Genomic DNA, 27,945 nt, shown 5'->3' on the forward strand with positions numbered 1-27,945 from the left:
GAAGAAAAATGCTGTATACATATTTTGGAATAAACAACAAATTATTGTTTGCGATCTTTCATTACTTTTATTTTTTCCCCTAGGATCCTTAATAATAGTTAGGATTTGTCTGTTGTTAGCTTTCATTGAAATATGTTTGAAATAAAATGTCTTTAACTTTTCAAATAAAATCAAAATATATTTTTAATAAAAATCTGCCATGGTAGATAAGCAATGTGAGTTTTCTGGAGATGGTTACAATTTCATTCGATTTCCGTAATGGTGAAAATTATCTTTTATTGCGACCGATGCCAGTTTTAAAAGATTGTTTTATCATGTTAGTTTTTCTTAAAGCTATACACGCTATAAATTGCGTCAATTTTGAATGACAGTGAAAACGCATGTGTTTGTCTACTTATAAAAGTTATCCTTAATCTGTAAATTACAAGGGTGAATTCCATCTCGTTACAAAGATATAGATTTTTAATTGTTTATTTTCCTGCCAGGAAAATATACCTTTTCATGAATATTGATGAAGAAAGATCAAACCGACCTCATTGCGCATGTCCGCGGAGAACTAGGTGGTCGTTATTGTTTGCCTAATTAAATATCCAACTTGATTTTTAATATGCTTAACAGTTGTTAATTTGAAATACATACATGTATAATGAGTAAAATACGCTTGCCATTTACGATACCCTTACTTCTGCATTAACACTTATAGGATCTATAAATAGCACATAGAGGAAAACACAGGTCTACGTCATTTTTTTAAAGGAAGTATTCATATCTACTCACAGGCTTGTATTTCTTTCTTTTGTTTGTACTCGTATATCTGACAAATTTATGCTTTACTGAAAATATCCTTTCCTTTGTAAAACTATCACAATTATGAAGATGTTGACCCTTAACCAGTTTTGGTATGATAGGCTAAATTTAGCTGTCGATATCACGTGATAGATTGATATTCACGAGGAGGCATTACTTTCCTGGCAGGAAAATAAATATTTTTTATTTTTTATTATTTGATATATTTGTTACGTGATCGAATTGAGCATTATAATTAACAGAATAAAGGTAACTTTTATTAGTAATCAAACACATACATTTTCCCCTTTATTCAAAATTGACGCAAATTATAGCGTGTATAGCTTTAAGATAGAATGATTTTGCATTTCAAGATGTAAATAGGTAACGCAAATAAATCTAAATCAGATCAAACCAGTCATCTTCGTCACACTCAATGATAGCTCTTAAGTGATATTTTGGCTAAATTTGCTTGATAATGCCTGTGTTAATAAGTTTTCTGACCATGTCATAACACTAAACATTATTCAATGGAAAATTCATATTTACGACGTTATTTGTCTAAAACGTGAAAATTCCAAAAAGTCCAAATGAATATTGACCTGAAATGCAAGATCTGATCCTGAATTATCATTGGCTGATAAGGTAAGATGTGTTTATGTTATTGTTATTTATTCACAATTAGAGCCACAATCGTTGTGGGGTGAAATCTAAGATTAGAGAGACCCTGAAGATTTGTATCCCGCTTAAGGAGATTAATATTATTTGGATTAAATATCGCTCGCCTAACACCTTAACAACTGATTGAAAATAAAATACTCGTATTTAATGGTTATTTTCCACATAAAATCTCTTTAGAAAAATATCATAGATATAAAGAATGATAATAGTTATATCAATACGATTTGGTTTTACTAAAGATCGTAACTCAAAACGCAGACGAAACTTAGGCCAATTTTGTGATTTACTTAAGATCGTATTTTACATAGATGTAGCGTAGATTTTAGTTTAAATACACATGTAACATAAAGCAAACATAGAAACATACGCACCGTAATAAAAAAAATGCAAAATGCTCCAAAAGAGCGGTAAGTAAACTCTTAGTTGCGGAGGTCATGGCAACATACACCAGTAATTGATTTTTTGATATAGATTTTTTTTTTCAAAAAGAGTTATTCTAACTAGAACTAATTGATGCTGCTGATTCCTCACGTAAACCGACAACGGATAATTTCACTCATTTCTCACACATCTGCAGTTACTTTACTATTGTAAACAGCAAAAAAGTTGAAGAAGTGTAGTTTCACTTATTCGTGAAAAGTTTCCTAAAAACATTATTTACCCACATATATAATTATGTGTGTTTAACGCTCAATAATTGTTTTTGTAATTGCTCATTCCTGCTGAGAGATACTTGTCTTAAACGGGTGCATATGGCAAGACATATATTGCGATATTCGATCTTTCCCATCTTTTTTGTATCCGAATTTATAAATTTGTTTTTTTTACAAGTCTATAATGATTTTTAACAAGTTTTTATGATAAAAACATGATGACCGTAATCGGGCAAATATCTTGTAGTTTTCAGCACGTGTCAACTACTATCAATCAAAATCCTCGTGGTATAAATCAACTATATCATAATTATTCCGGTTTGCTCGACCCCTAAATTTCCGGAAGCTCATGATTCCATAAATCAGGTATGTGAAAGGGATTTGTATGTATCTCAACTGTCACAATCAACGTTATTTTTTATTTCCTAACGATGCAATGGATAAATTTCAAGTTGTTCATTCGTGTGTTGAGCTGTAGTGTCTCTTTCTAAATAATTTTGATAAGAATATTAAGTTGTTTTTTTAAAGCAGAATCAGTCCAAATTTGAAAATTGCATTTTTTCTAAAATTTTGCATTTTTGTTACAATTTCTTTGTAAAATAAACTTCTTTGATTAATGCGTTAAATGAATCTTGAATATTGTAAAAATTAACCCATGGACTTAAAAGATATACAAGAATCGCGACTTTAAGTTCATTAATAATTTTTTATCAAAAAAATGACATATCAAAAAGATTATCTTTGATATGTTTTTATAGATAATCATATTGAACATCAACTGAGACCAAAATTTTAAGCTCTAAAATATCCTTTTTGCAATCAAAATAATATTTGCCGTTTCTCTTAAAAATACCAAAAAATATCTAAAATAAATAGAAGCCGGTATCTTTTTTTTTAATGAAATTATACTTGAAAAGATTATCTATTGATCCATTAGATAAAATTTTGGTGTGTAAAGACCTAATTAAAAAAGAACCATTTTAACAAGACCTTGGTGACTTTCAGTAGGACGTAACTATCTATAACTTGCTCCAATACAAGTTAGAAATGACGCTGATTTCCAGCAAAAATATACACCAGTTATGTAGTCTATCTCAAAAGCCAGACAAATCTTAATGATTTCAAAGAGCCATGGCTGAGTGGCCTTCGGCTCGCGGTCAGTGAATATAGTACTTATCGGGTAGGTAAATCATTTGTTATGATTTTAAAACAAGCAATAATTGTATAATATTACTTGAAAGTCAAGAGGACATGAAAATCATAAGACAAAAACGCACATATTTGCTAGCAATGCTGTTTATTTAACAATACATATATTCAATTTTTTTATTATCTGATTTCCGTTCACAAAATGGAACAAATGTAAGAACGAGGCCTCCTAGAATACCATTTTAACACGCGCACCTGCTTCTTTTTAAGCTCTGACCATGGCAGTGAGCATTCACCGACAGTCCACTTCCGGCGCTTGTACACTGCCGCAACATTGACATGTAGCAATCCCCAAAGATACCTCTCTGACATTTACTAAATGTAAGCCATTCAGACCACTCTCCAACGACTGGAAATTAAAAAAATATGGTGACTGTTTAATTTGAATTCCAAACGCAACATTGGCCGAAGAATCAGTTTGGAATTAAGGCGGTTTGCTAAATGATAATTCAGTATTGCGAAACCAACTATCTACCCCCTGAAAGCAGACTTTCACATCAATTATATAGCAGAAAAAAATCATTTTGACTCGGGAGTTTGTTGAAAAATGTTTTCAAGCGGATTGGTTTGAATTTTTTTTTTTGGCTAATACAGTGTTACATGTATATCCTGATATTCATATATGATACGTCGAACCAATTGTCTAAAAAAAGTTTGATATTTTCACCTATTTTTATTTGAGATAAGTAAATTACAATTATTTCTGTATAGTAGTAAAAAGCTCACGGATAATGCGTGTTAAATACCTATTTGGTTTCGTTCTTGGATTGCTTGGGTTTATTTAGAATACACATTTTTGTCAAATGTAAGAAAACTCAAATTGTTTTTGGCCAAAACATTTTTAAAGCTAACTTCATAAGCTTTAAATCCTGTGGAAGATATGAAAAAGTTAACGTATCCATCAGTTTTTTTTTTGTTACTATTTATAGTGAATAGTCAAAAAAGTCAATTAAAAAAAATCAACTTTACTTTACTTGTACTTTACAAACCACTTCCACCACAAAATATTTGTTGAAATTTCCTTTTCTTTTGGTTAAGTATAGAAACATGAACGTTAAACGTAACGTTAGGAAACAGATGAACCAAACCCTTTCCATTCAGATCCTATGTGAGTAAGAACATAACCCACTAATTCATCCAATCAGCAATCGCAAAATGTTCTATTAAGTGAAACATTTAATCGTTAAGATTATTTTTTTATGTTCACAGCGACGTCACATTCAGATTTACAGCTCAGAGATAGCCGCAAACAAAAAAAGAGTTGATATTTGATTATCACAAAACTTTTTGATCAGCCAATGAAAAAAGTGGGTTATGTTCTAAGTAAGTTGGATCATATTAAGTAAAATTTACGCAATTAATAAGGAGTTTGGTTGCTTCGCTCCCGCCGCCCCCTTCTTAATCAATTAAATTTTACTTAATATAATCTAATCATAATCACTGGGCTCGATAGTCATGGCCAATTTTTTAGTAAATCGATATCCTTTTAAAGAAGAATTATATGTAAAAATACAAGAAAAACCCAATAAAATGTTAAATGTGTGTAGTTTTTCTGTACTAAATAAATATCTTTTGCGAAATAAAATAAATTATGCCTGAAAATTAAGGTAAATTTACTAATACTTTTGTTTAAAATTAAGGTAAATTTAATGGTAACTTATTGAAATTTAAGGTAAATAACTTTGTTGACCATCCAACTTTATTTTTTTTTTTCAAAAAGGTGATCAAAACTGACAAATGGTTTTACATCTAGAAATGAAACATGGTTCCTTATAAGCGCCAATACAATGTAGATGTCCTCGTTATGACCTTGTTTCAGAGTATTTACCTACCATCATTATCGATGATATCGATGACTTTGCTCTGGACATGAGACACTAGCTTTCGTGAAATCTTTTTCAGGGACAGGACAAACCGTTCTGTGCCTTCGACTGTGTCGTCATCCTTTGGCCGGGCATACATAATGGCGGAACCGGACTGGTTTGCCAGAAACGTTATTTTCAAGGGTGAAAATTCCCAGTCGTTGAAAATACCTTAGACGTGAAAAAAATAATGGCAAAGTGTTGTGAAGGTATGAAGACTATTTCATTTCTTAAAAAATAGCTTTTTAAGAATCATTCAAAGTTATTCTATTCATAATTAGCAATTTACATATGATCGTAGAGTAAACTTTTCGGTAAACACACATATTGTCGAATGTGAAATTTTTTGAAGAATATTTGCCATGTAATTAATGAATATATATATATATATATATATATATATATATATATATATATATATATATATATATATATATATATATATATATATATATATATATATATATATATTTTTATTTTTTTTAATTTCATATGTATTTACATTTTTTTCATTTCCGCTAGATCGTAACGGAAACCCGTAATATTCGTGTTTTGGGCAACTTAGGATGTACTGAGCCCTTATGACTTGTTGATACAATACGATACATGAAAACTCTTATCTTGGTATGTATTCAAGATTTAAGATTACGAATAACGATTAATCGATTAGTAGATCTGCAATCGATTGCCTTCCTTAGTATGAATATTCACATGCAGTAGTATTACTGTAAATTCCTTATATTACGCGAGTACTTATTTCCGCGATCCCGCTGGTTTGTATCAAATCGCAATAATATGAAATCGGGAATGTTGAACTTTTCTCCTTATTTCTTATAGTTTTCAACTTTCAGAAAATAATGGCAAGATTTTAAAATCCGCGAAGGATGCTTCTCGCGCTTTTACGCGGATATTAATTCCTCGTGTTTAAAAAGGAATTTACAGTATACAGTATTCAAAAAACTTCATATCCTTAACACGTCAAAATATGCCGGGTTAAAAAAGACTTACCTGCCGTAAAATCAGAGATCATGTATTCTGTGCGATAAGGGGTCTTCTTGTGGTTCACGTTGAATTTTATCGGTCCTCCGATTTCTAAGATGCGCTTTGGTTTTCCTGTTAAAAAGGTTGCAGTTATCACATTTCAGACATATTGCAAATATAAAAGGTTACCAAAAAGTAATACAAGGGCGGATCAAGAGCAGGGGTGTTGGTCACGGGGAATGTATTTTGGATCCGCACAGGTAAATGCCAAAAATAGACTTTCATGCGACTCTAAAAGAATCTGTAAGATCTGGAATTTTCAATTTTTCTGTACAATTTAATTACAATGCAAAGGTTATATGTTAAATGACGCTATTACATGTAACTACAATATACATACTGCTTAAAAAAACAAAATAAGATGAAATTTCTTGTTCCTGGCTATATTTGGGTAAAATTTAAAGACCATTATTATTATGTTTGGTTAACTATTGCGTGCTTTTCAACTGTTAATTAAAAAATAAAGCTATGAAAAAATACATAAGTTGCAGTTTTACATCAATAATTATCGCCAGAAAAATAATTGAAAATGATATATTCAATATCTAACAGAGAGGAAGGTGACCAAAAGGCCTTGGATCTCTCTCTCTCTCTCTCTCTCTCTCTCTCTCTCTCTCTCTCTCTCTCTCTCTCTCTCTCTCTCTCTCTCTCTCTCTCTCTCTCTTATTTTAATATAATCCTCTTACTGTCATTATCTACGACCGTGAATCGTAACTTGGCGACAATTTTGTCTGTGCCAGCCACAAATCCAATCAGCTGGTATCGCTTCCTTTCGTCGGACCTATTGTTTTCCGGAGCGTACACCTCCAGACCGGTTTGGGTATTACGAAATTTGATGTATTTTGAGGCTGTAATTGTGAATTAGCATTCGTAATAATAATGATGAAAGAATGTTTCAGTATGAATTATAACATCGATAATAATTTTCTTATCATTTTATAAAGGTTTTATATGAATTCGTTCTATACGTCCAATATTGAGGTCATAAAAATACCTTAAAAGTTAATGTCACATAGAAACAACAAAAATAGTCCACGTAGATATTCGACCTACGACATCGATGTATACTGGTACATGTGTTTGTATTATTGGGTTTTTTCTATAAGTACATGTTCATCATTTCTGCTACCATAACGTCATGGTCACCAACTAGATGTGCAATGTTAAACTCGATAGTAAACAAATCAAAATTTTCCAACAGATATGATTATAATACTTTAATTTAAGAAATTATATTTTCGGAGATAAATCTAATTTATTAAATAAACAAGTTTTATACTTAAGCTTTAAATTTTGAAATGTTCTTCGATCTTTATACAGAGTTTTTCATCGCAAGGAAATCATTAGTCTTGAAATTATAACCATTATCAAACCCTCTAAACATAAAAACAGGAAAATATGAATGGTACTGACATTCGACTCTCAACTTAAAACCTTGGGATTAATTCTATAGAGGTGGCAAGATTAGACCTCTAATAAAAAAGAATCTTAAAAGAAAAACCCAAAGAACATACAACTCTTCTCCCCAAAACAAAAAAATAAATTATACCAACCAGGATAAAAAGACCAGACTATTTTTGGATCAGTCTTATTTTTTATCACTGTAACTTTGACATCACTTCCGCCTTCTTCTACATAGTCAAACAAGCGATGAACAGCTGAAATAGAACAGTATGTATACATTATAATTCACATTTCATTCGATTTATCGTTGGAGAAGTTGAAAGAGATGAATCGAAGAAATTTTTGCCCCCGCTCATTCAGCATTATGGGATAAATATAAGAATTGCACAAGTCGGAAGAGAAATCAAACATTGCCTACAATAAAAAAAAGTCAGTTAAACAGTTGATTATAATGAGGAATTTCGTAAAGGAGTTGCATATTTATAATCCGGTGATTTTAATAAAATAGGAATTGAATATGGAACATAGCTAGGATAATTATGTCCGTCTTAGATGGATGGTTTCAAATATAGCATACACTCTTACGAAATTCCTTTACGATTTTTCGAAAATCCTACAGGATTAAAAAAATTCCTCTGTGTGAATTATCATTCAATATGTAATATTGATTTAAAGTACATGTGTAATAGGACACATGAAAAACTACTTTTAAAGTGATCATATATACTTTCTGGACAATGAAATATCATTTGATATTATTGATTTTTTTAAACCTGCAAAAATTGAAATCTTGCCATTAGGATAATTCAACGTCACACTGTTTCTGCTGTGATGTCAACATACTTTGAATTCATACTTAACACATCAGAGCTTGGTGGTGATTTGTGAGAAGGTCAAACTTCTACACACACACACACACACACACACACACACACACACACACACACACACACACACACACACACACACACACACACATATATATATATATATATATATATATATATATATATATATATATATATATATATTAGGACCATTTTAAGAAGATCTTGGACTTTCGGTTGGACGTAGCTATCTATTTCCTGCGTCAAAACAAGTTAGAAATGACGCGGTTTCAAGCGAAATATGCACCGATTGCGTAGTCTTAGCTCAAAAGCCAGACAAATCTTGTTGATTTCAAAGAGCAGTGCTGAGTAACCAGTAGTGAAATAGACAGGCCTGCGTCACATTGCTGTTTGACACAACTTTCTTAAGTCCAAGATCTTGTTAAAATGGTTTCTTGAGAGTTCGATGCATGCAACCATTTTAGATTATATTGATCTCCTTTATATAGTTCTATTATAAAAATAGTAAAATACTCATATTTAACAGGTAAGATGTTTATTACTAAATGATAGTTTATGTTATATTTTAAAATTTAGGTAGATAGGATAATTAATTTGTTGACCATCGATCCTCCTTGAATAGCATTATGTTTATGTATTTGAATTTTTAAAATAAACGTTTTATTAATTATTGATCTGATAATAATTGATTACATTAATTATCCTATCCGACTGCATTTTCCCATTATGCTTGATAAAAAAATTCAATTTGCACATTTTGTTAATTTTGTCTACATTGAGAACAATTATTTAAAATCATGATTAGTTTCTACAAAAAATGTGTTGTTTATTATCATACAAAGTCATGTACTCCATAATTACTCCAAAATTGCGTTATTTGTAAATGATAAATATAATATTACAATTCAGCAGAATTCGTTTTCAACCTCATCAAACAACTTTTGAATAAAGGGTTTTTAAACACCCTTTATATTAAAATCTGTTTTCTGGAAAAAAATATTCTGAAAATTTCCTATTACAAATAGAATATAAGTATACTCACTTAGGCAAGCCACTCTTTTAACTGAAAAAACAAAAGAGAAAACATATACAATGATTTTTGAAATAGAAAGAAAAGTTATAATTAAGTTATCCAAAAAAAATCTATGGAATTTCCAAGAAAGTTAGCATGTTTCCAGTACAAATTCTCAGGTCTTTCCGACAAGCGAAAAAATAACCTCGAGTATTTACGTACAAATGTAGCTAAAAATATGCATTCATAATAATTCCCTTTTTATAAGACTTGGTAGCTGATATTAGCATTGAAAATGAAATGTATAATATTTTTTTGATTTTTGCTCTGATTTAAAAAAAAAAAGAAATAAATAATACCAAAATTCGAATTATCAAAGTTTAATTGTTCTGAACACTTTCGTTCTTTATAACAAAGGATATTTAGATTTTAAAGAATTAAAATTGTTTGCCCTATACAGAAATTTAAGAATTTGAATTTTTGCACACTGTTTTCCTTACTCCAACAAATAAATTGGTGTTGCTCTTCTATAAAGGAATTACTGGGAATAATAATTAAGAAAGAATAAAAAAAAAAAACAGGTATGGCCGTAAATTGATTTACGAAAAATGTCATTTTTGTCACAAGAGTAATTTGTTAGCTACGATATTGAATTACGATACATCAAAAGCAGTCAAACCTACGCTAATAGCCATTAGATGAAAAAAAAATATTTCTACAGAATTGATTCGGGGTATAACTGATAGCAAAATTAATATTTTCTGGGGTTTTTTTTCACAAGATTGACAGTTTGTCTTAATTTTGTATAATTCATTATAGCACTGAATGATTTGTTTTTGACGTCATCGTGACAAAAATTGCCGTCAGGTGAGCAGACAAATTGAATACAACGCGCGTTACATTGAAAATTACAGTAGAATGTAAATATACAAATATATGATTATCTTATATTCTTTTTATTCCTATCAATATAGGAAGGGAAAATTATTTTTTTCTCGTTTTTCACTATTCATTGACAGATCTTTCTTTCTGCACTTTTTATCTTATTCATATTAATATATTATGTGAAATAACACTGTGCAATTTCAACATAACTGCTAGATACTTGAAATTGTTTTATGAGCGACGAGCTTAACTTTTTTTTTTGGTATTTTTTGTATTTTATTTTTTATATTTATAAACGGAATTAAAACAAGACTCTTGTTGCAAAAGTAACAAAAAGGTCTTCCGTTTTGATATACATGTATCAATTTAACTGTAAGACATTGCTTCTCTCAGTATTTCATAACCATTAGACAACAGGACTTAATTGACTATCAATTTGTCTTACTTTGTCAAACAGAAGCAGTAAATCTCTTAAACAACATGAATTGTTTGAACTCTTCCGGTGTGGACCGGAAGTGACGGTTGACAAAATAAAAACGGTTAAACACATCTTCTATCAAATGTCTATCATCCGTGTAAGTTTTGTGTCTTGGTCACTTATAGTTTATGAGACTTCGCTGTCATAATATTTGTTTTAAAAAGACTACCTGAGATATTTGAGATATCTCACTGGAAGTATTTTTTTTTGTTTATTAATCATCGGATAGATGACATATGTAAGCATTTATACTTATATTTCAATTCTCCGAGAAATATATTAAATGCGTAAAAGCATAATTTTTGAAGAGCTTCCGGTGACGACCGGAAGTTACGACGAACAAAACAAAATAGTTTAAACACATCTACAACTATAGGTCTATCATCCCTCAAAGTTTAGATGTTCAAGTCTTTATCGTTTCTGAGATCTCATTGTCCATAGCTTTTTGTCGCGGGACAGGAAACGGACGACAGGAAGGGAATTTTGAAAAAATGAAAAATATGCCTAGAGATATTTTCGTTCTCTATCAGTCCTATAAATTTCAAGAAAATCCATCCATGCATCTCTGAAAAATCGAGTTAAACTTTTAAAAAACTTGATTTGTTTGAACTCTTACTGTGTGGACCGGAAGTGACGGTCGACCAAATAAAAACGGTTAAACACATCTTCTATCAAATGTCTATCATCCCTGTAAGTTTCGTGTCTTGATCACTTACAGTTTCTGAGATCTCGGGGTTCAAACATTTACTTTAAAAAAGGCTTCATGAGATATTTGAGATATCTCACCGGAAGTAGAATTTTTATGTTTATTAATCATCGGATAGATGACATATGTAAGCATTTATACTTATATTTCAATTCTCCGAGAAATATATTAAATGCGTAAAAGCATAATTTTTGAAGAGCTTCCGGTGACGACCGAAGTTACGACGAACAAAACAAAATAGTTTAAACACATCTACAACTATAGGTCTATCATCCCTCAAAGTTTGGATGTTCAAGTCTTTATCGTTTCTGAGATCTCATTGTCCATAGCTTTTTGTCGCGGGACAGGAAACGGACGACAGGAAGTGAATTTTGAAAAAATGAAAAAACGCCTGGAGAAATTATAATTTTCTGTCAGTCCTAAAAATTTCAAGAAAATCCATCCAGCCATCTCTGAGAAATCTTGTGGACAAAAAACGGACAAAAAAAAAAAATAATAATAACTAGACTCTTGTTGCAAAAGCAACAAAAAGGTCTTCCGTTTTGATATACATGAATCAATTTAACCATAGACATTGCTTCTCTTACATAGAGAAAATAGTTAATATGATAAGTATTGTAAATGATATATCCAGACGTTACTTCCATCCAGAAATCAATTTTTGAAGTACTCTCTGTGACGACCGAAAGTAATGCCGAACTAAACAAAACAGGTTATAAAGTTTGGTTGTTAGAAATATGATTTATTTGAATCCTTCCGATGAAAACCGGAAGTAGCAGTTGACAAAATGAAACCCGCTAAACATATCATAAATCAAATGTCTCTCATTCATGAAAGCTTTGTGTTTCATTCACTTACAGTGACAAAATTCTTGCGGGCATCAAATTTGTAAAAGGGAAAGCTACACAGAGATATTTGAGATATCTCACCGGAAGGAACAGTTATTTGAAAATTTAACATTATAAAAATGACACATCTAAGATTGTATACTGATATATTCATTCCATGTAAAAGAAATAAATAAAGAAAAAACATATTATTTGTTGTGCTTCCGGTAACAACCGGAAGTTACACCGAACAAAATTAAATAGTTAAAAAAAAATGTACATATATAGGTCTATCATCCCACAAAGTTTGATTGTTCAGGTCGACATCATTTATGAGATCTCATCGAAATAAGGTTTTTTGTCTCGGGAAAGAAAACGGACAAACGGAAGCGTTCAATATAAATCGTATTAAATATTTCTTGTATACTTGTCTTTTGTACATTATTGTTCATCGAAGTCACTACAAATATCAATGAAAAACAGTTAAACTGATAAAAAGTTCGATTTGTTTGAACTCCTCTTGTGTGGACCGGAAGTGACGGAAGACAAAATGAAACCGGTTAAACATATCTTCAATATAATGTCTATCATTCATGAACGTTTTGCGCTTTGATCACTTATAGATTCTGAGAACTTGTTTGTAGAAAATGAGTTTCAAAAAAGCTACCTGAGATATTTCAGATATCTCACCGGAAGTAGAATTTCTTTGTTGATATAACATTGCATTGATAACCTATGTATAGATTTATACTTATATATCTATTCTATGGCAAAAGAATTTAATGCGTAAAAATAGTTATTTTTGAAGAGCTTCCGGTGACGACCGGAAGTTACGCCGAACAAAACAGAATAGTGTAAACACATGTACATACATAGGTCTATCATCCCACAAAGTTTTATTGTTCAAGTTGTCACCGTTTTTTAGATCTTATCGAAATAAGGTTTTTTGTCTCGGGACAGGAAACGGACAAACGGAAGTGCTTAATGTAAATTTTATTAGTTATTTTTTGTATACTTGCCCTTTGCATTTTATTGTTTATCGAGCACACTACAGATATCAAAGACAAAAAGTTTAACTGATAAACAGCTCGATTTGTTTGAACTCTTCCTGTGTGGACCGGAAGTGACGGAAGACAAAGTGAAACCGGTTAAACACATCCTCAATCAAATGTCTATCATCCATGAAAGTTTCGGGCCTTGATCACTTATAGTTTCTGAGATCTCGCGGGTACAAAATGTGTTTTAAAACAGCTACCTGAGATGATTGAGATATCTCACCGGAAGTAGAATTTTTTTGTTGATTTAAAATTGCATAGATAACTTATGTGTAGATTTATACTTATATATTTAATTTGTGGAAAATAAATTTATTACGTGAAATGACTATTTTTGAAGTGCTTCCGGTGACGACCGGAAGTAACGACGAACAAAACAAAATAGTTTAAACACATCTACATACACAGGTATATTATCGTACAAAGTTTCGTTGTTCAAGTCTTTACCATTCTTGAGATCTCGAGGTGACAAGCTTTTTTGTTGTGGGACAGGAAACGGACGACCGAAAATGATTTTTGAAAAAATGAAAAAAACGTCCCTAGTGTTTATCATTTCCTATTATTCCTGAAAATTTCAAGGAAATATATCCAGTCATCTCTGAGAAAATCGGGGAAAAAAATAAGAATAATAATAATAAAAAGAAACATTACAATCACTATAAGGTCTTCCGTTGGAAACGGAAGACCTTAACTAGACTCTTGTTGCAAAAGCAACAAAAAGGTCTTCCGTTTTGATATACATGTATCAATTTAACTGTAAGACATTGCTTCTCTCACATAGAAAAAAGAGTGGATATGATAATTATTGTGAATGATATATCCAGACGTTACTTACATGTAAAACAACGAGATTGAAAAAGAAATCAATTTTTGAAGTACTTTCTGTGACGACCGGAAGTAACGCCGAACTAAACAAAAATGTTAACAATTTGTACAATCATATGTCAATCTTTCCTCAAAGTTTTGTTGTTCACGTCTCTGCAAAATTTGAGATCTCTTTGAAACAATATTTTTTGTCTCGGGACCGAAACGGACGAACGAAAGTGATTAATAAAAACAAAAGCTGTTTTTTCTCGTACATTTGCTTAATGTACATCACTGTTTATCAGGCTAGATGAAATTCCAAGAAAGTCAGTTAAACTTGTTAAAAACAGGATTTGTTTGAACCATTCCGGTAAGAACCGGAAGTGACAGTTGACAAAATTAAAACCGTTAAACACATCCCCAATCCAAATTCTATCAATCATGAAAGATTCGTGTCTCAATCAGTTACAATGACGAAAATCTCGCGGACATCAAATTTGTTAAAAGGAAAGCTACGTAGATATATTTGAGATATCTCACCGGAAGTAAAATTTATTTGCCAATTTAACATTATATAGATGACATGTGTAAGATTGTATAGTGTTATTTTCATTTTATGTAAAATGAATAAAACAAATTTTTGAAGTGCTTCCAGTGACGACCGAAAGTTACGCCGAACAAAACAAAATAGTGTATACACATGTACATACATAGGTCTATCATCCCAAAAAGTTTGATCGTTCAAGTCGTTACCGTTTTTGAGATCTCCAGGAATCAAGGTTTTTTGTCCTGGGACAGGAAACGGACAAACGGAAGTGCTCAATGTAATTGTAATTAATATTTTTTTTTGTACTTGCCCTTTCTACTTAATTTTTTATCGACTTCACTACAAATTTCAAAGGAAAACAGTTAAACTGATAAACAGCTTTATTTGTTTGAACTCTTTTCTGTGTGGACCGGAAGTGACGGAAGACAAAATGAGACCGGTTAAACATATCTTCAATCAAATGTCTATCATCCATGAAAGTTTTGTGCTTTGATCTCTTATAGTTTCTGAGATCTTGTTTGTACAAAATGTGTTTCAAAAAAGCTACCTGAGATATTTGAGATATCTCACCGGAAGTAGAATTTTTTTGTTGAGTTTACATCGCATAGACAACCTATGCATAGTTTTATACTTAAATATTTATTTTATGGAAAAGGAATTTTATGTGGAAAAAGTAGTTATTTATGAAGAGCTTCCGGTGACGATCGGAAGTAACGACGAACAAAACAAAATAGTTTAAACACATCTACAGCTATGGGTCTATCATCCCACAAAACTTGGATGTTCAAGTCTTTACCGTTTCTGAGATCTCGTTGATAAGCTTTTTCAACGCGGGACAGGAAACGGGCAAACGGAAGTGCTCAATCTAAATTGTATTTAATATTTCTTGTATACTTGCCCTTTGTACTTCATTTCTCATCCAGCACACTACAAATATCAATGGAAAAAAGTTAAATTGATTAACAGCTCGATTTGTTTGAACTCTTCCTGTGTGGACCGGAAGTGACGGAAGACAAAATGAAACCGGTTAAACACATCTTCAATCAATGTCTATCATCCATGAAAGTTTTGTGCTTTGATCACTTATAGTTTCTGAGATCTCGTTTGTACAAAATGTGTTTCAAAAAAGCTACCTGAGATATTTGAGATATCTCACCGGAAGTAGAATTTTTTTGTTGAGTTAACATCGCATAGATAACCTATGCATAAATTTATACTTATATATTTAATTTGTGGAAAATGAATTTATTGCGTGAAATAACTATTTTTGAAGAGCTTCCGGTGACGACTGGAAGTTACGACGAACAAAACAAAAGTGTTTAAACACATTTACATACACAGGTCTATTATCGTACAAAGTTTCGTTGTTCAAGTCTTTACAATTTTTTAGATCTCGAGGTGACAAGGTTTTTTGTTGCGGGACAGGAAACGGACGAACGGATATGAATTTTGAAAAAATGAAAAAAACATTCCTAGCGTTTATCATTTTCTATTATTCCTGAAAATTTCAAGGAAATATATCCAGTCATCTCTGAGAAAATCGGGGAAAAAAATAAGAATAATAATAAGAACTAGATCGTTCTCGTTGCGAGCAACGAGTGGGTCTTCCGTCCGTTTTTTGAATAAATGAGATAAAATCCTTCACTTTTAAGACTAAATTGTTAATCAACGGAAACAAAAATTAGGAAAAAAAATTTCGGTACCCGAAGCTTGAACCCGGGTCGCCTGGGCACATGTCCACGACTCTAACGACCGAGCTACTCAGACTCTCGCTTCAGGACTTTGATGCTTAATATCTCGGGAACACATCAATCGATTTCAAAACAAATTACATATTCTGATTCAGTAAAAGAGTCTCTATCAACCCATTAGAAAAATATATTAAAAGCAAAAAGTTGAAAAAATCGATTTTTTATATTTCCTTCCGGTGACAACCAGAAGTGACGGCGGACGTTTTTATGACCATGTTGCATCAGGTAAAAGTGATGTCTATCGTCACTGAAAATTTCAGCCCTATATCTTTATTCGTTTTTTAGATCTCTAGCCGACAAAATTGACTTTTAAAAATCGTAAACGGACGATAAATTCCGACCGGAAGTGATTATCAAGAAATTGAAACAGCGGTACAAACTTCAGATGCCGACACATCATCCCTTAAAATTTGAAGAAAATCGAATGAACCATCTTCGAGAAATCGCCTGCACAAAATTTGTAAGACAAAAAAAGAATAATAAGAAGAAAAGTGAAAAAGAAACAATAGAATAATAGAAGGGTCTTCCGCTGAAGACGGAAGACCCTAATAATAATAACTAAACTCTTGTTGCAAAAGCAACAAAATGGTCTTCCGTTTTGATATACATGTATCAATTTAACTGTAAGACATTGCTTCTCTCACATAGAAAAAAAAAGTGGATATGATAATTATTGTGAATGATATATCCAGAGGTTACTTCCAATAAAAACAACGAGAATAAAAAAGAAATAAATTTTTTAAGTACTTTCTGTGACGACCGAAAGTAACACCGAACTTAACATCAATGTTAATCATATGTACAATCACAAGTCAATCTTTCCTCAAAGTTTGGTTGTTCATGTCTCTGCCAAATCTAGGATCTCTATGAAACAATATTTTTGTCTCGGGACCGGAAACGGACAATCGGAAGTGATTAATAACAACAAAAGCTAGTATTTCTCATACATTTGCTTAGCGTACATCACTGTTTATCAGGCTAGATGAAACACCAAAGAAAGTCAGTTAAACTTGTTCAAAACATGATTTATTTGAATCCCTCCGGTGAAAACCGGAAATGGCAGTTGACAAAATAAAACCCTCTAAATATATCATCAATCAAATATCTATTATTCATGAAAGCTTCGTGTCTCAATCACTTACAGTGACAAAATTCTTGCGGGCATCAAATTTGTAAAAAGGAAAGCTACATAAAGATATTTGAGATATATCACCGGAAGTAACAGTTATTTGAATATTTAACATTATAAGGATGACACATCTAAGATTGTATACCGATATATTCATTCCATGTAAACGAAATAAATAAAGAAAAACAAAATTGTTTTATTGCTTCCGGTGATGACCGGAAGTTACGCCGAACAAAATAAAAGAGCGTAAAAACATGTACATTAATAGGTCTATCATCCCACAAAGTTTGATTGTTCATGTCGACACTGTTTTTGATATCTCGTCGAAATAAGGTTTTTTGTCTCGGGACAGGAAACGGACAAACGGAAGTGCTCAATGTAAATTGTATTAAATATTTTTTGTATACTTGCCTTTTGAACATAATTGTTCATAAACAACCTATGCATACATTTATACTTATATATCTATTTTATGGAAAAGGAGTTTTATGCGAAAAAGGAGTTATTTTTGAAGTGCTTCCGGTGACGACCGGAAGTTACGACGAACAAAACAAAATAGTGTGAACACATCTACAGCTAAATGTTTATCTTCCCACAAAGTTTGGATGTTCAAGTCTTAACCGTTTCTGAGATCTCGTTGATACAAGCTTTTTCAACGCGGGACAGGAAACGGACAAACGGAAGTGCTCAATCTAAATTGTATTTAATATTTATTGTATACTTGCCCTTTGTACTTCATTTATCATCCAGCACACTACAAATATCAATGGAAAACAGTTAAACTGATAAACAGCTTTATTTGTTTGAACTCTTCCTGTGTGGACCGGAAGTGACGGAAGACAAAACGAAACCGGTTTAACACATCTTCAATCAAATGTCTATCATCCATGAAAGTTTTGTGCTTTGATCACTTATAGTTTTTGAGATCTCGTTTGTACAAAATGTTTTTCAAAAAAGCTACCTGAGATATTTGAGATATCTCACCGGAAGTAGAATTTTTTTGTTGAATTAACATCGCATAGATAATCTATGCATACATTCATACTTATAGACCTATTTTAAGGAAAAGGAATTTTATGCGAAAAAGTAGTTATTTTTGAAGTGCTTCCGGTGACGACCGGAAGTTACGACGAACAAAACAAAAAAGTGTGAACACATCTACAGCTATATGTTTATCATCCCACAAAGTTTGGATGTTCAAGTCTTAACTGTATCTGAGATCTCGTTGATACAAGCTTTTTCAACGTGGGACAGGAAACGGACAAACGGAAGTGCTCAATCTAGATTGTATTTAATATTTATTGTATACTTGCCCTTTGTACTTCATTTCTCATCCAGCACACTACAAATATCAATGGAAAAAGTTAAATTGATAAACAGTTCGATTTGTTTGAACTCTTCCTGTGTGGACCGGAAGTGACGGTTGACAAAACGAAACCGGTTAAACACATTTTCAATCAAATGCCTATCATCCATGAAAGTTTTGTGCTTTGATCACTTATAGTTTCTGAGATCTCGTTTGTACAAAATGTTTTTCAAAAAAGCTACCTGAGATGTTTGAGATATCTCACCGGAAGTAGAATTTTTTTGTTGAGTTAACATCGCATAGATAACCTATGTATGTATTTATACTTTTATATTTATTTTATGGAAAAGGAATTTTATGGGAAAAAGTAGTTATTTTTTAAGTGCTTCCGGTAACGACCGGAAGTTACGACGAACAAAACAAAATAGTTTATACACATCTACAACTATAGGTCTATCTTCCCTCAAAGTTTGGAGGTTCAAGTCTTTATCGTTTCTGAGATCTCATTGTACATAGCTTTTTGTCGCGGGACAGGAAACGGACGACAGGAAGTGAACTTTGAAAAAATGAAAAATATGCCTAGAGATACTATCATTTTCTATCAGTCCTGAGAATTTCAAGAGAATCTATCCAGCCATCTCTGAGAAATCTTGTGGACAAAAAACGGACAAAAAAAAAATAATAACTAGATTCGATCTCGTTGCGAGCAACGAGTGGGTCTTCCGTCCAATTTTTGAATAGATAAAATTAAACTTATCAATTTAAAGATAAAATCATAGATCTTAGCGAAAAAAAGAGAAAAAATTTTTGCGGCACTCGAGGCTTGAACCCGGGTCGCCTTGGCCATGTCCACGACTATAACGACTGAGCTACTCGGACTCCGCTTCAGAACTTTGACGCTTAATTTCTCGAGAATGCCTTGATCGATTTTAAAACTAATTACATATTCTTAATCAGTAAAAGGGTCACTATAAGGTGTAAAAATTTCAAAGAAAAATATTAAAAAATAAAAAAGTCGAAAAATTCAATTTTTCAAATTTCCTTCCGATGACGACCGGAAGTGACGGCGGACATTCGCTATACCGAGGTACATTAGAAAAACGGTAGATCTATCATCTCTGAAAATTTCAGCTCTATATCTTTGCTCGTTTTTGAGAAACCCGACAGACAAAACTGACTTTTAAAAATCGTAAACGGACGATAACTTCCGACCGGAAGTGTATTTTCAAAAATGGATAAAAAACAATAAACTTCAGATAAAGTCGCGTTAATCTTGAAAATTTGAATGAAATCGGTTGAGCCATCTCTGAGAAATCGTCTGCACAAAATCGGTAAGAAAAAAAAAGAATAATAATAATAATAACTAGACACGATCTCGTTGCGAGCAACGAGGAGGTCTTCCGTCTGATTTTAGAAATTGAGATTTATGATCGATCTTGATTTTGCTATTTAACAGCTAAACATGATTTAAAACAGGAAAAGAGGATCTTCATTTTAGGTGCCTGATACTATTTTGTTTCAGGTGTAAGAGTTTTGTCCAACAAGTGTTTAGAAATTCGTCACCGTTCTTAGGATATCTCAGAAAGAATATTTTAGGGGCCGGACCTTATTTCCTTATTGGGGCCGCTGAAAAAAAATTGTAAGGTTGCATGTTATTAGGGACATTATTTTGAGCATCTTCTCTTTCATACTGCATTACAAAATATTTTTTCTTTTTGAGATAAGGGTGATCAAATTTTTTGACTTTTGGCCCTTAAAAACCCTTAATTATGTAACACATGATAACATCATAACATTGCTTGAATACAGAATTATAAGATAAACACATTTGCTTCTATAATATTTCACAAAATATCTCTCAGTAAAGGGCTACAGATTAAAGATTTTAGAGTCCTTTGGTCCCCTAATTTGAGGGGCCAGCCCCTTTTTCTTGCTTTCAAATAAAAGGTCATTTAATTCTACACAAATTTTGTTCAACAAGTGTTTAGAAATTCGTTACCGTTTTGGAGATATATGAGAAAGAAGGTTTTAGGGGCCGGTCCCTTATCTTCTTTTAGGGGCCGTTCAACGAAATTTTGACGGTTGCAATTTGTTGAGAACATCATTTTGAACAACTTTTCTTTCATACTGCATTACAAAATATTTTTCCTTTCTGAGATATGGGTGATCAAATTTTTTAACTTTTGGCCCCTAAAAACCCTTAATTACGTAACACATGATAAAATCATTACATTGCTTGAATACAGAACTATAAGATAAACACATTTGCTTCTATAATATTTCATAAAATATCTCTCAGTAAAGGGCTACAGATTAAAGATTTTAGAGTCCTTTGGTCCCCTAATTTGAGGGGCCAGCCCCTTTTTCTTGATTTCAAATAAAAGGTCATTTAATTCTACACAAATCTTGTTCAACAAGTGTTTAGAAATTCGTTACCGTTTTGGAGATATATGAGAAAGAAGGTTTTAGGGGCCGGTCCCTTTTCTCCTTTTAGGGGCCGTTTAACGAAATTTTGACGGTTGCATTTTGTTGAGAATATCATTTTGAACAACTTTTCTTCTGTACTGCATTACAAAATATTTTTCCTTTGTGAGATATTGGTGATCGAAATTTTGGACTTTCGGCCCCTAAAAACCCTTAATTACGTAACACATGATAAAATCATTATATTGCTTGAATACATAACTGTGAGATAAACATATTTGCTTCTATAATCTATTACAAAATATCCCTCGGTGAAGAGCTATGGGTAAAAGACTTTAGAGCCTTCTAGGTCCCTAATTTTAGGGGCCAGCCCCTTTTTCCTGATATCAGCCGAAAGGTCTTGTAAATATAAGCCTTTTTTACATTACATGTCTTAATAAAATATTTTCCAGAAAAAAGATAAAGAGAGAAAAGCAGAAAAATTTACGACGCTTTTTTAATGTCAATTTTCGAGCCCTAGCGAGCTTTGGCGCCAGAAGTGCTAAACTTACAAAACAACAACCATGCAAAACTTCAATCTTTCCTTTACCAACCGTAGAAATTTGAGCTTAATATCTCTTATACTTTAGGAGAACGACAGAAGACAAAATACCCATATAAAAATTAGAAAAATCTCAATATCTCAAAAACGGATGTGACGTCATCAACACAAAAAAAATTTAATCAGGTTCAGACCAATATCTATCATATCTGAAACTTTCATTGAGATCGGCCGAGCCGTTTCTGAGAAATCGCGTGCACAAAAATAGGAAGAAAAAAAATAATAATAATAAGAATAGGGAAAAAGAAACAAAGCAATAACAATAAGGTCTTCCGTTGGAAACGGAAGACCTTAATAAGAATAAGAAAAGTGAAAAAGAAACCGAAGAATAATAGAAGGGTCTTCCGCTGAAGACGGAAGACCCTAATAAGAAACATTACAATCACTATAAGGTCTTCCGTTGGAAACGGAAGACCTTAATAAGAAAAAGAAACATTACAATCACTATAAGGTCTTCCGTTGGAAACGGAAGACCTTAATTAATTGCAGCACATGGTTTTCAAGATGTAAAAAAAATTATCTGCAAAAATTATACCAAATAAATCTAGGGCTCAGATTTTCAAAAGTACTTACGACTTGGAACCAAATTAATGAATGATAATTAATCACAAAATAATCAATTTCTATTCAAATGGCTATTTCTTAAAAAAGAGTTATGGGTGTTAAAATAGTTATGAATAAAACGTTTTTATATTATTATTTTCATTTAAGATGAACTCCATGAGACTGAAATTATGTACGACTTTGTCATAAGGTCTTTTATAAAACGCAGTCCTGGACTGGTTCGCTCCGAGAAATATTCGCGACGTTAAAGCTTTTGTGAAATCCGGGACATTATCTCGCACATGAATAAAAGTCGGTTTACGGTCTATATGCACCGAAAAAGTCAACAATCACAAAGCTATCTTACTTGAAACAAGGAATACTACACAAAAGGCAACTTTGATAAATGTGGAAAACCTGCAAAAATATTGAAAACATGAATTACTTTTATGTGTACAGACTTCATTTGCATTCTAATTATAAGATTTTATAAGAATAAAAGAGTTTATAAAAAATGAAATAAAAAAATTTATAAATCTATAAATAAAAGGTTTAAAAAATTAAAGAATGTTTTATAAATAAAAAAATAAGCTTAGTGTATGAAATTTAACTTTCAGGAAATAAAAATCTAGATTAAGTATACAATGCCAGCAAACGCTCTTGACAAAGTGCTAAATAAAAGCTATTTACCTGAGTGACGTCATCTTAACACAGATAACGTGTAAGGTTCACCTAGGACAGAAGAACTATCGACTCAAGGACCGATGGTGCTAGTTATATAGATAAAAAAAAATTTAGAACTGATAGCTCATTGGATTATAAAAGAAGGCGGGGTGTAAATTTATTATCCTACATGTACATCTTTGGCCATAATGATATTATTGATAACGGTTGGTCATCATTAGATTTATCTTCTAAAGTTATTACTAAAATAATCACAAAGATATTTAAAACAAACGAGCATTGAAGAAATTTTTTCACTTACAATTCAATTTCAAGCAAAATTAAAGTATAAACTCAACATTGTCTTTTTTCCTTTTTTTGTGGATAAACTAAAACAGCAAAACTCTTTATTTTTAACCAATTGTAATATACACCAACCTACTATATTTGCAAAGTTTATAGTGCATGTATATAAAAAAGCATTGATTTTGTGAGCTACATGAAAGATTTTCTCAAAGTAGACAGTTTTTTTTAATGTGGGCTGCACATGTCATGTCGAAAATCTTCCGAAGGTGTTAAACGTCAAAATTCGATGGTCTGCGAGCAGTCACCAAAGTCTGTTAATATACTTTCCTGTTAAATACTGAAATCTGATTGGTTCATACGCAGTTGATAATCCGTTCTATACCCTCAGCGTTGGCAAAACACTTGGCAACGGGTAACAAAACGAACTGTTACATACGTGTAAATTATGCGCGTATGGTTTGGCGTGGAATTCACGTCATTTCTATATAAAAGCAGTAAAAATTTCACTAAAATTAAGACATTCAGTATAATAAAATAAATAGTGCCTGTTTGGGAGGATAACAGTTGAAATTGACACCCTGCAAAAACCACTGTCAGCCTCCGTTTTGCGTCGGGGTGTCAATTTTAACTGTTACCCTCCCAAACAGGTACTATTTATATAATGGTGTTGGTTTTTTTTAGTGAAAACTATATTTTATTTTAAAATTAAATAGGATCGGACGGCAGACATAGCCTCTTTTTTGTCCTCCTATTAAATCCGATTTAGTCTTTAGTCCGATGGTGTGACATGCCATTTGTTATTGTTAGACTCATATAAAAGCCACACACATTGTTTCAGTTGTGAACATGGTCTGTTTTTATGCGTCAAGATAAGCTTAAGCATATATAGGCCATATTGTATAAAATAAAGCTAAAATGAAGATATAGAGGGAACACTGAGCTTATGGTCATAACTTTTTGAATCAAACAGCTATTACCTAATATTTCTTAGTTTTGATCTCAAACAACTTTTTCAAAGGAAGCTACATGTATCGGGTGAAAATATCTGTTCTGTTGCATTTTTGAATATGCTTTTGATTACATATTGATTACATATTGTAATAAATTTGATTCAGGTTTTGTATATAATGTGGTTTATAGTTGCGTTTTTAGCTCACCTGAGCTGAAAGCTCAAGTGAGCTATTCTGATCACATTTTGTCCGTCGTCCGTCTGTCCGTCCGTCTGTCCGTCTGTCCGTCTGTCCGTCTGTAAACTTTTTACATTTTGAACTTCTTCTCTAAAACCGCTTATCCAATTTCAACCAAATTTGGCACAAATCATCCTTATGGGAGGGCGAATATAAATTGCAGAAATAAAAGTTTGATCTGTATTCAAAGCGGAGAAAACCTTGAAACTGTAGAAAAAGGGGGGTGCATTTTTAAAAATCTTCTTCTCAAGAACTACCGAGGCAAATTCAACATAGTTTAGCATAAATTATCCTTATGGGAAGGAAAATATAAATTGCAAAAATTAAGTGGAAATTTTGTTTCAAATCTGAGTTATTACGAAAATAATAATAAAGGAAATGCGTGTTTCAATCAGTTTAATAGCTTCGGGTTCGGCATCCGGTAAAATGATTCCATACTTCTAAAACGAGGTTCTTTGTTTAAAGCAGCCATGACATTATACGAAAAAGGGTCGATCTGACTATGATGAATTTGCTTGTTGTGCAACAGTTCGCGTATGAAGGGAAATTTTGAAACATGCAAAATATATTGGTGCCGATTTTGTGAAGTAAATTGAGGCTAAATATTTCAATGCGTTGACAGTTTTCACACATGACGTTGGTGTTAGCTTGTTCTGATTTTCGTTTCGTTCTCATTATGCTTTGTAACCTGGAAACTATCGTCTGTATTTCGTGATTTTTACGTATCAAATCAAACAGAGACTTCGGTAAATCAAACAGTTAACTGTTTACCTGCGCAAATTAAGCAAAATCGGATGTAGGGGACGGGTACTGAAATACAATTCATTCTATCGGTAATTCGGCATTATCTTTTGCGTAATGGTACATGTAGATTAATGCAATAGGTTTTGTTGAGATGCTCGGCATTTTTTCGAGTTTATTCAGTTTAAATAGAGTTTGATATCGCTGACGGAAATATGTAGGTATATACATGTATATATATATGATTCATTTCGAAAAAATAAATTGTGTTCTTTATTTGTTATACATGTAGTGCATGTTTCTTGTGTTTAATTGTTTACAATTTCTATTTACTAACCATATTTGAGTGTTAAGCTTCGAATTATAAGCAAGATACAGCGATTTGCTCACAATTCTATGTTTGTACACAGATCTTAAAAACTAAAGCTTAAAAAAGTAAAATATTTGTCAATATTTATTAAGAAAATTTTCAAAGTCTGTTCTTCCAGAAACCAACTTTAACAACTTATTGTATTGTAAACTTAACCTTTTTAGCTCACCTGAGGGTGGGGCCACAATGGGGGGGTCGAAGTTTAACAAATGAATATATAGAGTAAATCTTTAAAAATCTTCTCCTCAGAAACTAATCAGCCAGGAAAGCTGAAACTTGTGTGAAAGCATCATCAGGTAATGTAGATACAAATTTGTGAAAATCATGATCCCCGGAGGTAGGGTTGGGCCACAATGAAGGATCGAAGTTTTACATAGGAATATATAGAATAAATCTTTAAAAATCTTCTTCTCAGAAACTAATCGGCCAGGAAAGCTGACACTTGTGTGGAAGGATCCTCAGGTAGTGTAGATTCAAAGTTGTGAAAATCATGACCCCCGGGGTACGGTGAGGCCACAATGGGGGATCGAAGTTTAACATAGGAATATATAGAGTAAATCTTTAAAAATCTTCTTCTCAGAAACTAATCAGCCAGGAAAGCTGAAACTTGTGTGAAAGCATCCTCAGGTAGTGTAGATTCATAGTTGTGAAAATCATGGCCCCCGGGGGTAGGGTGGGGCCACAATGGGGGATCGAAGTTTAAAATAGGAATATATAGAGTAAATCTTTAAAAATCTTCTTCTTAGAAACTTATCAGCCAGGAAAGCTGACACTTTTGTGGATGCATCCTCAGGTAGTGTAAATTCATAGTTGTGAAAATCATGACCCCCGGGGGAAGGGTGGGGCCACAATGGGGGATCGAAGTTAAACATAGGAATATATAGAGTAAATCTTTAAAAATCTTTTTCTCAGAAACTAATCAGCCGGCAATGCTGAAACTTCTTTGGAAGCATCCTCAGGTAGTGTTGATTCAAAGTTGTGAAAATAATAACCCCTGGGGGTAGAATGGGGCCACAATGGGGGGTCGAAGTTTAACATATGATTAAATTGAGTAAATCTTTAAAAATCTTCTTCTCAGAAACTAATTAGCCAGGAAAGCTGAAACTTGTGTGAAAGCATCCTCAGGTAGTGTAGATTCAGATTTGTGAAAATCATAACCCTGGGGGTAGGTTTGGGCCACAATGGGAGGTCGATGTTTTAGATAGGAATAAACAGAGTAAATCTTTAAAAATCTTCTTCTCAGAAACTAATCAGCCAGGAAAGCTGAAACGTGTGTGAAAGCATCCTCAGGTAGTGTAGATTCATGGTTGTGAAAATCATGATCCCCAGGGGTAGGGTGGGGCCACAATGGGGGGGTCAAAATTTAACAAAGGAATATATAGGGTAAATCTTTAAAAATCTTCTCAGAAACTAATCAGCCAGATGTTACTTTGTAATTGTTAAGACTTTGGCCCCAGGACAATTCTTTGGCCTCCCGAGAAGGTTCAGAGTTTGATGTACGTATATCTCTAATATATAAACTATTGTTAAGGATCATTTTGAGAACTGCAATACTCAACATATGATAAGACTATAAAATCATCTTGTTAGAAAAGGGACTAATGATTATAAACATAAGAATATCCAGGGGAAAATGGATTTTATTTATACAGGATCTAAATGTATTATTGTACATTGTCCAGATAGTTTGTATTATGACTCCATTAAGCTGATTTTATCATACCTATTGTTCCTCAGGTGAGCGATGTGGCCCATGGGCCTCTTGTTCATGTTTGTCCTGAATTTGTCACCGTATGTGAGTGACAAATCGTCGGATAAGTTTGTTATTTTTAGAGTATTTTTTAAAAAAAGAAGAAGACCGGTTTCGAATGATTTCACAGTACACACACGTAGGTCGAATGTCTACACTTGTACTTGCTGTTTTCGTTGTTTCCGTGTGCCATTGCTTGACGTGGAGGCGTTTCATACATCTAACCTCACAGTTAGATGTATAGATATGTGATGCGGGAACCTGCGGGTCAGGACGCAAGAGGGACAGGCAATGGGATGATGACAGGAGCGTCTCGGTTATCATGGTTTCCTTGAAGGCGTGAACCACGTGACTGAGTTCCTTTTCAGAGTGACAT

At 32.5% G+C, this 27,945-nt stretch overlaps 1 protein-coding gene across 1 annotated transcript in view; it reads right to left on the reverse strand.

Annotated features, from left to right (window-relative positions):
* Positions 1 to 3,431: 3,431 nt before the first annotated feature.
* LOC105331537 (uncharacterized) overlaps positions 3,432 to 27,945 on the reverse strand; it is a 28,290-nt gene continuing 3,776 nt past the window's right edge. Inside the window, exons 2-9 of the mRNA XM_066073503.1 lie at positions 23,243 to 23,322; positions 22,920 to 22,969; positions 9,527 to 9,547; positions 7,786 to 7,890; positions 6,919 to 7,080; positions 6,200 to 6,304; positions 5,162 to 5,362; positions 3,432 to 3,678 (exon numbers count right to left, since the gene is read on the reverse strand). Of these exons, the coding sequence (XP_065929575.1) occupies positions 3,512 to 3,678; positions 5,162 to 5,362; positions 6,200 to 6,304; positions 6,919 to 7,080; positions 7,786 to 7,890; positions 9,527 to 9,547; positions 22,920 to 22,969; positions 23,243 to 23,256 (825 nt within the window). The 5' untranslated portion in view covers positions 23,257 to 23,322 and the 3' untranslated portion in view covers positions 3,432 to 3,511. The remainder of the gene's footprint in view (positions 3,679 to 5,161; positions 5,363 to 6,199; positions 6,305 to 6,918; positions 7,081 to 7,785; positions 7,891 to 9,526; positions 9,548 to 22,919; positions 22,970 to 23,242; positions 23,323 to 27,945) is intronic.

The sequence above is a fragment of the Magallana gigas genome, chromosome 10 (genome assembly GCF_963853765.1).
Source record: "Magallana gigas chromosome 10, xbMagGiga1.1, whole genome shotgun sequence".
Taxonomy (NCBI): domain Eukaryota; kingdom Metazoa; phylum Mollusca; class Bivalvia; order Ostreida; family Ostreidae; genus Magallana; species Magallana gigas.